Source organism: Cnephaeus nilssonii (assembly GCF_951640355.1).
Source record: "Cnephaeus nilssonii genome assembly, chromosome: 14".
In the NCBI taxonomy this organism is placed as follows: Eukaryota; Metazoa; Chordata; class Mammalia; order Chiroptera; family Vespertilionidae; genus Cnephaeus; species Cnephaeus nilssonii.
The window spans coordinates 62,260,170-62,277,990 of record NC_137085.1 but is presented as its reverse complement, the minus strand read 5'-3'; the positions used below and the strand labels follow the sequence as shown (position 1 = coordinate 62,277,990).

At 46.4% G+C, this 17,821-nt stretch overlaps 1 protein-coding gene across 1 annotated transcript in view; it reads right to left on the bottom strand.

Annotated features, from left to right (window-relative positions):
- MTAP (methylthioadenosine phosphorylase) overlaps positions 1–17,821 on the bottom strand; it is a 55,569-nt gene that overhangs the window by 21,294 nt on the left and 16,454 nt on the right. Inside the window, exons 2-4 of the mRNA XM_079791331.1 lie at positions 17,340–17,426; positions 15,683–15,741; positions 13,200–13,367 (exon numbers count right to left, since the gene is read on the bottom strand). Coding sequence (XP_079647457.1) covers positions 13,200–13,367; positions 15,683–15,741; positions 17,340–17,426 — 314 coding nt within the window. The remainder of the gene's footprint in view (positions 1–13,199; positions 13,368–15,682; positions 15,742–17,339; positions 17,427–17,821) is intronic.

The following is a 17,821-nucleotide window of genomic DNA, read 5'->3' as shown; positions in this document are numbered from 1 at the left end:
ATTTTGGCAATGTAGCAGGATACAAAGTTAACACTCAGAAATCAATGGCATTTTTATACATCAATAATGAATTCTCAGAAAGAGAAAGAAAACAAACAATCCTATTTACTATAGCAACCAAAAAGACTTGTACTCCAAAAACTACAGGACATTGAAAAAAAGAGATAGAGGAAGATATAAAGAAATGGAAGATTATACCATGTTTATGGATTGATAGAATTAACATCATTAAAATGTTCATACTTCCCAAAGCAATCTATAGATTCAATGCAATCCCTATTAAATTACCAATGGCATATTTCACAGATCTAAAATAAATACTCCAAAAACTTTTATGGAACCAAAAAATCCCGAAATAGCCATAGCAATCTTAAGAAAGAACAAAGGTGGAGGGATCACAATACCAGATATCAAGTTATATTACTAAGCCACTGTAATCAAAACAGCCTGCTACTGGCACAAGAACAGGCATATGGATCAATGGGACAGAACAGAGACCCCAGAAATCGACCCAAGCCATTACACGCAATTAATATTTGACAAAGGAATCAAGAGCATACAATGGAGTCAAGACAGTCTCTTCAGTAAATGGCGTTGGGAAAATTGGACTGACACATGCAAAAATATGAAACTAGACCACCAACTTATAACATACACAAGAATAAACTTAAAATGGATAACTTAAAAGTAAGACGTGAAACAATAAAAGCCCTAGGAGAAACCATAGGCAGCAAAATCTCAGACATCTCTCGTAGCAATGTGTTTATGGATACATCTCTTAGGGCAAAAGAAACTAAGGAGAAAATAAACAAATGGGACTACATCAAAATAAAAATTTTCTGCACAGCAAAAAGAAACTATCAACAAAATAAATAGGGAGCCCACTGTATGGGAGAACATATTTGCCAATGATACATCTGATAAAGGTTAATATCCAAAATATAAAAAGAACTCATACAACTTAACCAAAGGAAGACAAATAATCCTATTAAAAATGGGCAAAGGACCTAAATAGACACTTCTCCAAAGTGGACATACAGATGGCCAAGAGACATATGAAAAAATCCTCAAAGTCACTGATCATCAGAGAGATGCAAATTAAAATGACAAATTAAAACACCTGTCAGAATGGTTACCATCAACAAATGACAAGTACTGGCAAAGTTGTGGAGAAAAGGGAACCCTCGTGCACTGCTGGTGGGAATGCAGACTGGTGCAGCTACTATAAAAAACAGCATGGAGTTTCCTAAAAAAAATTAAATATGGAACTGCCATTTGACCCAGTGATCCCACTTCTAGGAATATATCCTATGAAACCCAAAACACCAATCAGAAAGAAAGTATGCACCCCATGTTCATAGCAGCGCATTTTATAATAGCTAAGATCTGGAAACAGGCCAAGTGCCTATCAGTAGATGAGTGGATAAAAAAGCTGTAGTACATTTACACCAGGGAGGGACCTGGAGAGTATTATGCTAAGCAAAATAAGCCACTCAGAGAAAGATAAGTATCACATGATCTCACTCATATGTGAAATCGAATGAACAAAATAAACTGATTAACAAAATGAATCCAGAGACATAGAAGCATGGAACAGACTGTTGAATCTCAGAGGAAAGGCAGGGGTGTGTGGGTATATGGGTAGAGATCAACCAAAGAACTTATATGCATAACCCAGGGACACAAACAATAGGACAAAGGGCTGGGGTGGGGAGCATGGGTGGGCTATAAGGGGTCAATGGGAGAAAAAAGGGAACATACGTAATACTTTCAACAATAAAAATTTTTTTTAATAATAAAAGAAAATCAATAAAAACACATTAAAAATAATTTAAAAAGGCCATCTCTCCATTATCTGGGGCTGGTGAAATCAACTCTATATAGATCAACATCTTGGTCCTCACTCCAGAATCAATAGCTCTGGATAAGCTGAAGGCAAATGGCAAAAACGCAGCTGGATGGTATTTGGCTTCCCTGGTTCTGGGTTGGTGGCAGCGTACTTTCCAACAGATGCCTGTGATCTGGTGGCTGTGGGTTGGTGGCAGCGTACTTTCCAACAGATGCCTGTGATCTGGTGGCTGTGACCAGATAAGCACACTGTTTTTGCAGATACAGCTCAATTCTGGGCTCAGGAAGGCAGATCAAACACTTTATTTCCAATCACTGTCAATGGAGAGGACCGAATACTGAGCCCCACTGATATCCAACAATTTCCAAAATTTGGTCCAATCTGCTTTATCTGTTAGCATTTCCCTGGTGGCAAATCCCAGACTTTCGTCACTCACCCCTACTTCCGATGGACCAAAATACGTGGACTATTTCCACTGCAATGTCATTACCACATTAATAAAAATAACATTAATTCCTCAGTATCAGCTAATACACAGACCATACGCAAATGTCCCTGTTGTCCTTTTTGAAAAAAACCAAAAACAAAAAACAGTTGCTTTGTTAGTTAGTTTCGGGCTCATAAAAACCTTCATCTTGCATTTGATTGTCATTTGCTGAACCCTGACACTGGTAGTCCAAAGCCACCTCGCTCAAAGATGAGGCCTCAGTGCAGTGGAGGAATGAAGACCTGTCAGTGTTCTATTTTATTTTATTTTAAAAAATATATTTTTATTGATTCCGGAGGGGAGGGGAGAGGGAGAGACAGAACCATCACTGACGAGAGATAAGCACTGCCAGTGGTTTAAGGGAAAGGCTAACTTAACCCCAAAGCAATGCCAGATGGGTTGAACAAAAGGTCAAGTGATTGCTCCAGCCCGTTGGATCAGGGGTTTTTCTCTTTTTGTAAAACCGACCAATAAAATGGAGCCACATATTCCAGCTCTGACTTGGCTCCATCCTTCAATGACTCAAGTATTAGTAACATCTCTACTTACAACCGTGATTAAAACCTTCAGTTGCTATACGCCATGCGATAACACCCTCATCTCATCTACCTCTCTCCTCTTCTCTATCTCCATCCCTTCTTCACCTAACCACGCCTCTCTTTGTTCTGAACTTTTACCTTAAGATATAACGTGTATTATTCATGCTTCATGTTATGCTATAAATATGTGATACTTATTGACTACAGTTTTAATTCTCTCAAGTGGAACATTTTACATTTTTCTCTTTCAACAAAGCTCCCCAACTACTAGCTATACAGCTTTTAGCAAATTGGAAAATGGAGAATCAAGAAGATATGGCAATCATAAAACACAGTGTTTAGCCACCCACTTATAAGGACTTTATGAGGACTAAGTCAACCATGAAGTCCAGATATCCCACAGCAGCTCAGAAATGAGGTCTGGGCTAGAGACAGAGTCAGAAACCAGTACCAAGGACAAGCTGTGGCTGAGGATGGGGGGTATCAGAACACCCTACCTTGAAAGGGGCAAGTGAAGCAGGTAACCACAGGAAGAAATAGAGACTCTAAAACCAGTATTTATCATGGTTTTGGGACTGACTATTCTGTCAAGATCCGGGAAAGGAAGGTACAGATGAGAAACACCTCTTACATAGCCTGCCCACTTATTTGTGGTGCTTTGTATGACTGACTTAGGTGACAACACATTCAGTGGAAGGCTTAAGTTAAATCACTATAAACGGCAATACTCCTGTACAGTATAAAATGATGAGACACGATCAATGATGAGTAACACTGAGCAATGGAGGCTCATAGTCACAGCTGCGGTGAGGGACGACACTACTCAAGGGAAATGCTAGAGTGCAAATGAGTGAAATTTTAAGAGCTCCGACGCTCCCTCTGAGGGTTTTTAATGAGCGAAATGAGTTTTAAAAACTGAGCAAAATGCCCGAAGTAAACTTATCAGGTAGGTCCCACACAGTGGGGACAGTCACCTGATGGAGCTGGTACTAACAGGGGATCCGCCCGCTGAATGCCCATTTCCAGCCCAAACAGCTCTTCCAGCCGAGAGGTTCGCGCTCATCCTGAGTGTTTCTCAGTGATATGGAGAATACATGAGAAATGCCATTTGATGCCTGATGTGATCTTGTTACTAAATTTGTGCGTGGTTTTAAAAACATTACTTCTGTTCTTTCTTCCTAAGGCACATAACAGCCATACCTGCACTGAACCCTCCAGCAGGCACATCCCAATATACTCTGGTGTAATAACATCTCTATTTTAGATGGCAGCTGTTTGCACTTAGGGGTCAGTAATCATTGGTGCAAAGAGCTATTGCCACTATTGCCTTGAGAAGGACCAAGCACCTGGCACACCGTATTCACTCCAATCACATTAGAGATGGACGCAGGTGTAGCAGAAGCAAGCATCTGGAGTAGGTCAATGGAAGGTAGTTTCCCGAAGGAAGAAACTACGTCTGCAGCAGTGCCCGGGTGGGCACCGTTTCCTGATAAGGGGGCCCTTGGGGGGAATCTGTTCTTCCTTCCATCAAGAGACAGAACTGAAATCTATTCCTGAGCCCATGGTTCAGTGCACCTCAGCCTCAGACAATGTCAAACTGGCTGGACCTGGCGGGAGACAGTGTTCCAGCCGCAGCCGAGAAGAATGAGAAGGATCACACTCCTCCCGGAAGTAACCCAGACCAAGGACAAGAGAGTTTAGGAGTGGTGGCTGCCCTACTGACTGGTGAAAGGGGCAAAGTGGCATGTGGTGGCAGGTGGAGCGCACCCCCACCACCCCCCCCAAAGATATCTACATCCTAATGCCCAGAACCTGTGAATATGTTATTTTACATAGCAAAGGGGAACGAAGGCTACAGATGGAATTAAGGTTGCTAACCAGCTGACAATAAAACGGAAAAACTATCCTGGAGTAACTGAACGGGCTCAATGTCATCACTAGAGTCCATACCCGTGGCAGAAGGAGGCAGAAGAGTCGATGTCAGAGTGATGAGATGCAAGAAGGACTCAACCCACCATGGCATTGAAGATGGAAGGGGCCACAAGCCAAGGAATGCAGGTGGCAAAGAGCAAGGAAGCATTCTCCCCGAGCCTCCAGAAAGGAATGCATCTCTGCTGACATCCAGTCAGTGAGACCTATGCTAGACTCCAACAGAATAAGATAATCAGTCTGTATTCTCTAAGTCACTACGTTTGAGGTAATTTGTGACAGCAGCAATAGGAAACTAATACACATGCTTATCTGGCTTAAGATACAGTTAATTCAGTTGTGGGTTATAATAAAAACAGACGACGAAGGTCTGCCCCCAATTCTTGCTTTAATCGTTACCCTCCCCGCTGAGCGAGGTGACTCCTAATTTCACCTCCCTGTTAGCATGGGACATCCACTGGAAACCAGACTTGAATGACTTGACTGATCTGAGTGGTTTTACTGTCCATTCCCCAGCTCTGTGCCTTTAAAATGAGCAATCAACACCACCCACCTTCCACGGTGCGTGTGGAGACTGAATGAGAGCACATGAAGCAAGTGCTCAGCACTTGTAACTACTGTTACAGTCTGGGCCCAGTCAAGGGTACCCCACAAACTGCTCAAAGTTGTCACACATGAATGTGTGCTCAGAAAAGTTAGTGTACAAACGAAAAACTGCCCATGGAAGAGACAGAATGATGCTGTGTCCTGGTGAGTGAAATGAGTTCAAGACTCAGAAGGGAACAGGGGCACTTTCACACAGAGGGGAGAGAAAGCCCGGAGAAAGACAGACTGGCGGGGCTGTTTCTGGATCGCGGCTCTTGGATTGACTCTGTTGTCACAAGTAGGTCAATGTGCAGGAGCGAGCGTAAGTCAATGAATTCACCAGCAGAGCCGGGCCAACGGCCGGCTGCTCAGCAGACTGGTTTTGGGGAACTGATTCTAGCTAAGTCACTTAAAGGATACTCAAACAGGGATGCCCATTGACAGACAAGTTCAGTTTTTAGAAACCAAGTAAAATAAGAAAACTTTTCAACCCCCCCTTGACTTTGAAGCCTGAGTGCTGACGGAAAGAGGGGCTCTCAGTAAAAAAATGAGTATTTGATAATCATCGTCATCATCATAAGCAGCAACAAAAGTGACAATATTCACCCCAGAATTTCCTGTTAGCAGGAGACGTTAACAACAGTAAACTGTTTCATATTCACACGTTCTTTCCTTTGCCACTTGAGAGACTCATCACTGATCAGACAGGTATCAGCGTGAAAGGGTTGTTGGGTTGAGAAGCGAATTGTTCAAGGTGGGAGACATGTGAGAACCAAGACAGGAGATACATGGCCACTGCCCAAATAGTTCCTCTGGTTTCTTGAGAAACACGTGCACAAAGGAACTCATGCAGAGATACTGGTTGTAACATTTTTAATTACTATTCATTGTATAATAACGAAAACACTGGTTTACCCAGTATTTATGGCAGTCTAGGGAAGTCTCCAAGATACTAAGTTAAGCACATTGTGCGACAGTCCATATTGTATACCCTATATGTTTGTTACTGTACATTTCCTTTCCTTTTTGTTAAGTCTTCACTTACATTTCATGGTGTTTTTTTTAAAAGTGTTTATAGGTTAAACAATACATTAGACAGGTACTGTATATAAGAAAGGCTAAACAGGGAATCACCTGGGGGTTTGGAACAGATTAATTCAATTTACATGAGTTCTAATGGGAAAAAAATGTTTCAGTTTTCAAACAGCCTTTCAGAATGAATGAAGTTTGAGAACCGAGGTTCCATGTACGTGATCAAGTCTGATAGAAAATTCTCACCAAATTGCCCTTCATGTAGCAAGGCAGCTGCCAGAAACATAGGGAGAGTTTTGCTTTTCATCACTATCTCCCTATACTATTTACATTTTACTTTCTCACAAATATGTATTACTCTTAAGACACTTTAAAAGCACAGATAAAGTGTTGGATAGCATGTTAGTCAGAACACCAAAGACAACTAAAAAAATTTTTTTAAGTACATAAATGGGTCAAGATGACAAGAAAAAGTTTAGGCCAAGTCAACAACTGGTTAGAACAAAAGGATTATTTATACCCAAGGCCAGTGGTCAGCAAAGTCAACAGAGCCAAATATGAACAGTACAACGATTGAAATTTCTTTTGAGAGCCAAATTTTTTAAACTTACACTTCTTCTAACGCCACTTCTTCAAAATAGACTCACCCAGGCCGTGGTATTTTGTGGAAGAGCCACACTCAAGGGGCCAAAGAGCCGCATGTGGCTCGTGAGCCGCAGTTTGCCGACCACGGCCCTAGGCAATCTGCATAACTTCAAGATGGACTGGAGGAAGCAGGAGCCTCCTACGTTTCTAGGTGTGTATGTGTGTGGGTGCGCACGCACGCATTTACGGACAGCGCCGTCAAGAGCATGTACATAAGTGAAGGTCAAATCCTAGAAGATTCAGGTCAGGGAGTCAGGGTACAAAGGGCACTTAGGGAAGGGAAAGGAGCTGAAAACTACAGTGGGGAAAGGAGGTTTGGCATGAACAGCAATAAGTTAAGAAATGGAATGAGTCTGTTCTATTAACCAGAAGGAATTGAAAGATTATGAATTTGGACCAACATCGTTAAAGATCTTCCCACTCCCTGCTCAAGATGGCCCCTAACTGTTCATGGTGCCACAGGAAAGAAGAGAAACCAATTGATATTTATATCCCAACTAGAAGCCCGGTGCACGAAATTCGTGCACGGCGGGGGGTTGTCCCTCAGCCCAGCCTGTACCCTCTCCAATCTGGGACATCCCTCTCACAATCCAGGACTGCTGGCTCCCAACTGCTTGCCTGCCTGCCTTCCTGATTGCCCCTAACCGCTTCTGCCTGCCAGCCTGATCACCCCCTAACCACTCTGCTGCCAGCCTGGTTGATGCTTAACTGCTCCCCTGCCAGCCTGTTTGCCCCCAACTTCCCTCCTCTGCCAGCCTGGTCACCCCTAACTGCCCTCTCCTGCAGGGTTGATCACCTCCAACTGCCCTCCCTTGCAAGCCTGGTCCCTCACAACTGCCCTCCCTTGCAGGCCGGGTGCCTCCCAACTGCCCTCTCCTGCTGGCCATCTTGTAGTGGCCATCTTGTGTCCACATGGGGGCAGGACCTTTGACCACATTGGGGCAGCTATATTGTGTGTTACAGTGATGATCAATCTGTATATTACTCTTTTATTAGATAGGATAGAGGCCTGGTGCACGGGTGGGGGCCAGCTGGTTTGCCCTGAAGAGTGTCACAGATAAGGGTGGGGGTTCCCTTGGGGTGTGGGGCGGCCTGAGCGAGGGGCCTGTGGTGGTTTGCAGGCGGGCCATGCCCCCTGGCAACGCAAGCGGAGGCCCTGGTATCTGGAATTTATTTTCCTTCTACAATTGAAACTTTGTAGCCTGGAGCGGCAGCCATTTCTGGGGCGGCAGCCATTTCTGTGGCAGTTAATTCACCTTCTACAATTGAAACTTTGTCGCCTTAAGCGGGTGAGCCTGGCCAGGGTGTGCAGAAAGCTTTCCTTCCCCTGTTGCCGCCGGCCACCCTGGCCTGCTCTCTCAAGCTCCATTCTGCCGCCATTTGTTTGAATTTGTTTACCTTCTATAATTGAAACTTTGTAGCTTGAGTGGAGGCTTAGGCCTGCAATGGCTATGGAAAGCTTGGCTTGCTCTGTTACCTGGGAAACCTTGCTCTCTGTGGCTGTAGCCATCTTGGATTGGGGTTAATTTGCATACTCGCCCTGATTGGCTGGTGGGTGTGGCTTATGTAGCGGAGTGATGGTTAATTTGCATATTACCATTTTATTAGAGAGGATGAGGCAATAGTGCTTAATAAGCAGATAACATAGGTTTCCCTTCATATTGCCTATTTTCCATCAGGGCTTGATAAATAGAGCAGTAGTACAAGAATAAAATCCTGGCTCTGACACAGATGGAGAGTAACCATCCCCTGGGCCTCAGTTTTCTCACCTGTATAAGGGGATAATAAGGGCTGCATGAGGGATGCCCCGTAGTGTTGTGATAATCAGCACCAAGAACATACTGGGGACTCTAACAGCACGTACTAGTGTCAGTTCTGTTTTCACGGTGAAGTGTCACGGACACCGCTCCAGGTCACCACCTGAAGCTCTAACAAATCCCAGTTACAGCTGCACGGCACCCCACGGGATGGCCGCCGACCACTGCCGCAGGCTGCTCGCTCCGTTAGCAGTGCACACACATCCTGGTGCAAGCAAGCGGCTAGGAAAATGCGCTGTTTTGTGCTTTTCGTAGGACTGCGAGACGTGCCAAAGGGAAGGCTGCTTAGAAAGGCATGAGTATTTTAAACGTTAATGAGTCAGATGGTTAGAAAAGCTCTAACCATCACCACCGCAATAGGTATACGAATGCTAATTATCCAGGGCCTAGCAACACCTGACAGGTGGCAAGAGCTCAGTATTCCCCTTCACTTCAGAATGAAAGAATGTCTTCATGCTCAGAAGAGCAGATGTCATCAGAATAATACACACTAATATTTCACTGGGCAGAGGAAAATGAGCAGGGATCCGAAGTACAAAAGCAATGGAAGAGGCGGCCACAAAGGTGACATTTTAAAGTACACGTCAAAGATCATCGGCATCAATGAACAAAGGAACTAGGACGAAATTACAGAAAATTACAGGAAGAGCTGAGTGAGGTATTCTATATGAAGAATTAGGGAAATCCCCCTCCCCCGCCCCCGCAAATACAGTTAATGCCAAAATCTGGTGTTAGCAGGGGGTTATCACTGCTGTTACCCCGATGATCAGATTCGAGGGGAAGCCCCCACAGGAGGTAGCAGACGGCGGGCCGCATGGTTTTCGGAACCCTTCTGCCTGTATCTTTGTTTCTAGTATAGTTTTAGGGACCAGTATGGGAATTAGCTTTGAAGGGATTTTCAGTGAAGAGCTGACCCAAATGAGGACAGTGGTGACCGAGGAGAGAGCGGGTGGGACTCCAGGCAGGCACAGCAGTGCTCAGAGACTGAGTGGATGGAGGGTGACAGCTCCCAGCAGTGACCTTGGGGTGCAGGTCAGGGCCAGGCTCACCAACGCAGCAATTCACCAAGTAAAGAATGGGGGGCTTGGGAGAAGAAGGAGTGTGGGGTTGGAAGGCGATCAAGGGGACTAATTTAATGTTTATTACGAAGTCTGAGGTGTCTCTGGGACCTTGTCCTGCAGCCAGTACGGCTCCAGAGGGAAAGGGCGGGGCTGGAAGTCCGTGTGTGAGCGATGGCTGAGGTCATCGGCTTTGGAGAAAAACCGGAATTCAAACCCCACAGGTCCCACTTACTAGCAAATGGCCAGTATTTCTGAGCTGAAGTTTCTTCCACCATAAACCGGGGAAATCACCCTTGTGTGCGGCCAACAGGATGGATCTGTGGCACCTCCTAGGAATTCCAAACCGGGGAGCTCACCAGCATTTCTATCCACAGCGAGGCTATCCCGGGAAGTGGTAAGAGAACAGGGAGAGGCTGCCGAGGACGAAGGAAGCTTGCTTTCTTCCTTGTGAAGAGGTACCTTCTCGACCAAGAGTGAAAGAGGCGGGCGGGAAGCTGCGAGACCAGGAAGGGTTTAAGCAGCAGCTGACGGGAATGCTCAGCAAAGGCTCCCTGCGAACTTGACCAGGAACTCCCATTTCCACTGCGAAAGCCCACCCTGCCCAAGAGGCGGGGAGTGATGATGTCACTGGTCTCAGGGTGTCCCTGAACTTCCCAGCCGGGCTTTATAGGGTGGAAACAATCACTCCAGATGCGAGACTTCGGAGGGGAAGCCCCAGGCCGTGTCTTTGGGAGGGGGAATAACCTGACGTAATCTCTCGGCACTGTGTACAGCGGGACTTTCCTGATGAGTAAGTGTGCCCCGGCAGCACGCTCATCCCAGCCCCTCGCTGCTTTCTGGGGCGAGCCAGTATGTGAAACCTCTGCATTCACATGTGAGAAAAAGATCTGGGAGCATACAGTGTGCAGTAAGTAACAAATGAATCACACATCAGCCTTTTCCTTCTAATGTCATCTATAATGCTTGAGGAACCCGGATCATTGTGAATATGGAGTTTTATACTCTGCTATTTTAAACAGCCATAGTACAGTCCTGGCCAGGTGGCTGTTGGTTGGAGCATCATCCTGCACACCAAAAGGTTTTAGGTTCGATTCCCAATCAGGGCACATACCTGGGTTGCGGGTTCGATCCCTGGTTGGGGTGTGTATGGGAGGCAACCAATGGATGTTTCCCTCTCTCTCTCTCTCTCTCTCTCTCTCTCTCGCTCTCTCTTCTCCCTCCTTCCTCTTCCTAAATTAATAAACATATCCTTGGGTGAAGATTAAAAATCAAACCAACTTCATAGTACAACCATTTTCTTAAACCATTATCTCCAAACACTTGTACTTTGACAGCCATAGAGACTTTGATGATGTCCCCTAAACACAGACTCCAGCTCCCTCTCCTTTGGTGTGATCACATTCATTCAATCACTCGAAAAATACAGGCCACAGTGTTGTGGGTGTTAGGGATAAAGCGGCAAACAGGAGGGTCTTTCCCGCAGATGGTGTATATTCTACTAGAGGCCCGATGCACAAAATTTGTGCAAGAGTAGGCCTTCCTTCCCCCGGCTGCTGGCTTCCTTCCCTCTGGCACCCGGGACCCAGGCTTACCTCGCATCCCTGGCTTTATCAGAAGGACGTCCAGTCTTATTAGCATATTATGCTTTTATTATTATAGATTATTATAGATAGGGGAAGACAGACAATACATATATAGTGTCAGGTGCTCAAAAATGATAGGAGAAATGACAGGGGATGGGAGGAGCGTGTAATGATCTTAGTTTACCCCTGTTCCGTATTAGGTTGAACCACATGAAACTGCCAATCTCCAACCACTTCTAATTTACAGAATGCTCCATTTCCTATGGGTCTATCCTGAGAGCCTCATTTCATAGGGGGACAATCGAGAATCCTTCTGATGGATGACAAATTATAATGAATCCCCGAAAGGCAGCAGACACACAGAGCTGGCTGACCCTACCTTCCTCCCATAACAGAAGACGGAGGAGAGGCTCTGGGTATAGCAAGTTCAGAGGTCACGAGGGGAGGAGCAGGATGACTGTGGGTGGTCTAGGTGACGGAATGCGGGGCTCTGGTAGGAACCACCAAATAGTTCACACCCCTTGGCACTTCTCCCCACCGCTCTGGATCAGGGTGCAGAGCGCAGTCACCTGTCTCCATCCAGAGCACCCTGGGAAGCAGTTATTTCCACCAGGAACGGGGGGGGGGGGGGGGGGGGGGGGGGGGGGGCGGGGTAGGAATCCCCACGAGACTCCCACTTTCCCTTGTGATTTCTTCAACTATTTCTAAAGGCAGAAGCAGCCCAGGATCTTGGCGGCCTATTACTGCTTAATTTTGGGGGTAAAGAAACAGTATATCTTACTTGTGTAAATAACGAACAATCCCTAGCTCCTGAGCCAACTGTGGACTGACAACCGGAGAAGACAACCAGACATTGTGTGCCTCCTGACAGGAGGCGGGGGTTTCTGCCAAGAACGTGAACCTGGTTCTGATCAGGCCTCCAGAGCTAACCACTGGTTTCCGGTAACGACAGGAGGCGGGAAGACGCCAAATGACACTTAGGGATGCAAACAGTAAAATCCAGCTCGTGGGGGACTCCCCAGGACGAGAGAGGAGGCCAGGGGATGGGGACCTCCTGACAAAGAAGCTTATCAATCAATACACTCGTGTGTAACCAGCGGCCTCCTCTGACCCCTTATTAACAAATCAACTAGCAAAGAAGGTTTGTGAGACAAGAGGAACAAGGAGAATATTGCCTGGGCACATATTAAGTAACTTTTTCTTTTTTAAAGAGTCCTTATCTTTTAAAGTTACAAATTGCAGTGAACTGATAAATGTTGAAATGATGATTATTCTATTTGGTATACGTGTAAGAACTCCCACAATAAAAAGCTTAAAACAAGTCTGTGGGCCCCGGCTGGCGTGGCTCAGTGGTTGAGCGTCAACCTATGAACCAGGAGGTCACGGTTCGATCCCTAGTCAGGGCATTTGCCCAGGTTGTGGGCTTGATCCCCAGTGTCAGGCGTACAGGAGGCAGCCAATCAATGATTCTCTCTCATTACTGATGGTTCGTTCTCTCTCTCTCTCTCTCTCTCTCTCTCCTCCTTCCTCTCTGAAATCAATAAAATATATTTAAAAAACAACAACAAAAGTCTGTGGGTCTGCCCCACCCTCCCACCAAGTTCCCACACACTGCCCACTTGAGCGGGGAACGGTCTTCCAGGCGCCTGCCGCGGCGAAGAGGATGGCATACCTGTCGATGAACTGGTCAATAAGGACGATATCACCGGGCTGAATCTCCTCCCTCAAGGAACCGCAAGCTGTGGTCACTATGACATGAGTACAGCCCTCCTCCTTCAGGGCCCAGATGTTCGCCTGATAGTTGACTTTGGAAGGCATGATGGTATGCTGCCTCCCATGCCTGCGGGAAGAAGAGCGAATGTGGTCGGTGAGTGAGCAGCATGTTTTCGTTGTGTCAGAAGAGAAAACCCATTTACAGTCCTATCCACCCAAGCGTGCATTCATTGGCAGAGGGGGGAAAAAGAGGCTGGGCAGGGACCAGCCAACTCTAAGTCTAAACCATTCGGTTTTAAAGCGCAGTTCAGAATCCGTGTCCTTATTTTCCTATCAAGAGCAGGTACTGACTGACTTAGAATTCCCTCTCCAGGAAGCTGAGCTGTGTCTACCCTGTGGGACACCAGGCCCCCCAATCAGAGGCATCTGGTCTGTGATCCCCGGCACAGAAAACAAGAGGTGCCCATGAAGAAAGACTCCGAATAGAAATAAAAGCTCAAGTTTCCAGGGGAAGCTCTCCATTCCTTCTGCCCGGCCACCCAAATAAGTTAATAAAGCCTTTAAAACATTAGAAGGTTTCGTCTGAGCACCGATCACTTCACGCGTGACCCATGTGGCCTCCTCCATTCCTATGCTGAATTCCTAACCGCTAGGACCAGCAGAATGCAACCATATTTGGAGGTAGGGTCTTCAACACGGTAATTAAGTTAAAATGAGGTCATTGGGGTGGGCCCTAATTTAATATAAATGGCACCCCTCCAAGAAGAGAACGTCTGGAGAGATACGCAGAGAGCATGTGTGAAGATGCAGGGACAAGATGGTCATCGACAAGTGAAGAGGGTCATCGACAAGCCAGAGAGGCCTCCAGCAGACCCGTCCCTCCAGGCCCTCAGAGGACTCCTTGCAGGTGGACTCGAGACTTGATGTCAACCCATGGGATACAGCAGAGCTGCTGGGAGTCCCTCCCACAGTTAGGTTTCACCCTGACAGCAGAGACCCGCCCGCTGCCAGCACACGAACTGCCCATGTCACGTGGCAGAGAATGTGCACAGCCTCTGGGCCAGGGGTCCTCAAACTTTTTAAACAGGGGGCCAGTTCACTGTCCCTCAGACCGCTGGAGGGCCGGACTACAGTTTTAAAAAAAAACTACGAACAAATTCCTATGCACACTGCACATATCTTATTTTGAAGTGAAAAAAACAAAACGGCGAAAACACCCGCATGTGGCCCGCGGGCCGTAGTTTGAGGACGCCTGCTCTAGGAGCTGAATTCTGCCAACGGCCACGTGAACTGGAATGAGGATCTGGAACTCCAGGTGAGAACAAGCCCTTGTGTGACCCAGAACAGCAGACCGAGCTGAGCTGTGCCCACATGGCTGACACCCCGAAACGAGGAGGCTATTTTAAGAAACTATGTACTGTTTTAAGCTGCTAAATGTGTGGTTAATTATTATGCAGCAACAGAAAACGGTGTAATTTCTAACAATGTGATACAAATGATCGTTCTCCCTCTATAACCAGGAACCCTGCATGTAGAGGGCCCCCTGGGAAGACACATGGACATTCTTTAGATTGCTGTTGACTAAGCCCGAGACATTGGCGGAGTCATGTCAGTTGCACCCCGCCCCAGGAGTGCCGGGGTGTTGTCAGTTCCTGGCTTACCTTTGTCCAGGTTCGGGAAGAGGGCTTTGAGATGTGGAACCACTCTAGCACCAGAAAAGAGGAAGTGAAATGGACCTGGGCCCTCCCAAGCTCCTTTAATCTTAAGTTTTCCGGTGAAACCCCCTTGTATATGGGAGGATAAATAAATGTGCTGCGTGGCTCAGGGCAGTCATCTGTCTCTCCAGCAGAAGAGGTCAGCCACCCACCCGGGACCCAGCTTGCATCTACTTCTTTGTCAACTCTCTTTCTTTATTTCTCAATCCCCATCCACCTCTACCAAGAACCAGTTTCATCTCTCTCCGTGCTGGCCACGGAAAAGTGAGAACCCCGCCGCATCAGGCCCCCGCACCTGCAAGACTTACTGAGATAACAAAGGCGCAGAAACCACAGGGAAACCACTTCAGGGACCCAAAACCCACTCCCCGAAAACACAGAACTATAGCAATAGTCACTGAATGAAACAGCTTTCCTTTATCTTATTAACTAGGAAAAAAAGAAAACAGAACAGAAGGAAACATTTTCATTTGCAGAGCTTCAACTTGAGTCAAATTCATCTTACCACTCACTGGATTGCTCTAACTCTCCCCGCCTCAGGAGGGCATGGGTGAGAGATGAGTCCGTTTAACTTGCCCAGATAAGCGGTAAATGATGGTGACTGAAATGCGTTGGCTCCACCAGCACATAAAACTCTTTCCAGGCATCAGGACTCTTTCCAGGTTTTAAGCTAAATTTACATTCTCCTTCAGCAGTAACATTCCAAAAACTTAAAAAAATATCTTACCTTGCAAGGAGGACGCAATCAACATTCTTTATCTTCCCCAAAATCAAGGCATCAGAAGGCTGCACACAGCGAATAACGGTTACAACTCAGTGATTTGAAAACATAGACGAACAACCAAAAAGCTGCCAGTTCAACGGTTCCACCATGATCTGTTCCATGGAAACTTGGGAGTTGGACCATACACTTGGAAGAAGAGTCTAGATTTGATGACTAAATCACCCAGTAAATATTTACGGAGGCCTTTACAGGCAGAGATGCACAGGAATTTGAAGGCTGCCTCAGGCGCCTGGCTAGGTCCCGTTTAGTGAGACCTATTTGGAGCAGGCACCCCAGCGGACTCGGATGGCAGGCTGATCAAATACAGCTGTGCTGGCATCTCGCCGAAACCGGTTTGGCTCAGTGGATAGAGCGTCGGCCTGCGGACTAAAAGGTCCCAGGTTCGATTCCGGTCAAAGGCATGTACCTTGGTTGCGGGCACATCCCCAGTAGAAGGTGTGCAGGAGGCAGCTGATTGATTGATGTTTCTCTCTCATCGATGTTTCTAACTCTCTATCCCTCTCTCTTCCTCTCTGTAAAAAATCAATAAAATTTATAAAAAAACAAAACAACAAAAAAACCAAAACAAATACAGCTGTGCTGGCATCTGTCAGGTGTGAGAGCGTCGGGGGGGGGGGGGGGGGGAATTAAGAACTGAGCACTGGAACTGTTTGCTCTGTTAATCAACCAGAAGATGGCCAGGGGTGGCCTGAGGGAATGGAGAGAGAGGTTTTGAGAACCTAGGGCAGTGGTCGGCAAACTCATTAGTCAACAGAGCCAAACATCAACAGTACAACGATTGAAATTTTTGAGAGCTGAAAACCGACTTCTGCGCATGGGCCACGAAGTTTCAATCGCACTGGACGTGCGCGCCCGCACGTGGTATTTTGTGGAAGAGCCACACTCAAGGGGGCAAAGAGCCGCGTGTGGCTCGCGAGCCGCAGTTTGCCGACCACAGGCCTAGGGGCTCAAGAAAACAGAAGGCTAAGAAGTGAGCCACGCTTATAGCAGGACTCGGCGGACCTGAGGTCAACCTAGGGACTCGCTGAAAAAGAGGGTGTGGTGGGGGCTGCCAGATGCAGGGACCTTCAGAGTCGGATGGGAAACCGCCATGCTTGGGAGCAGCCCGGAGGAACAGCCTCCTTTAAATAGGAAAGGAGGGTCTTACGGTATTCCCAGTCACGCAATCTTGTTACGAACCACCAAGAAATCCCCTTTTGGGCCGGGGCTTACTTTGAATGCTGCTTCCTCCCATGGTCTTCCCCCTAAATTAGTGTGACACGACCTGTCTTCACCAGATTAGAAGCTGATTTAAATGTTTTAAACGCAGAGAACTGAAGGGTACAGGTGCTATGTCTAAAATGAGTATGTGGCTTCTAGGAATATAAATTGAGAAGTAATTTGCACACGTTCAGCAGCAGTACTTTTAATATAAGAAAGTCCGGGGCGCCCTTCGAGGCACGGTCTCCGCTGGTAGAACCCACGGACTGGACTCCTGGCCCCTCTTGGCCTGAGGCAGGCAGCCCCGTGCTGACAAGACAACAGCAATTTAAAAAAAAATTATTTTAAACTTAAAAAAAAATCAAGCCAGCTGGTATGTCTCCATTAACTGGGTACTCACCTTGCCAAATGGAGTATCCACATATTTCTCGGTTCTTCCTTCTAAGATTTCTGGATCATCCAGGCCTGTTCCACCAACAATTCCAATCTAAGGGAGGCAACAAAAAGGTGCCATAGTTCACCAATTTCCACCGGAAACAAGATTAGAAGCAAATCCGTTTCCTCACATGCTCTTCTCCATTCCTGCTAGTTATTTCTTAAAATCTACAGCTACAGACGAACAGTCATTCAACACACATTTGAAATAACCCAAACGTAGGTCACCTTTTTGGACTTTATCACATTTACTGCTGATAATGTGAATAACAAATTAGCACAGAAAGGTACTCTATGTAGCTTAAGCAGGAAATCAACCCTAAAAATAGGCAACTGCGGTCGCAGAAAGTACTCTATAACCAATTTTTTATTCTCTACTAAGTGGACTATGGAATAAAGAATGTTCAAAAGACTGCTGGGATGGAAAATATTCTGTATGGTCACTTC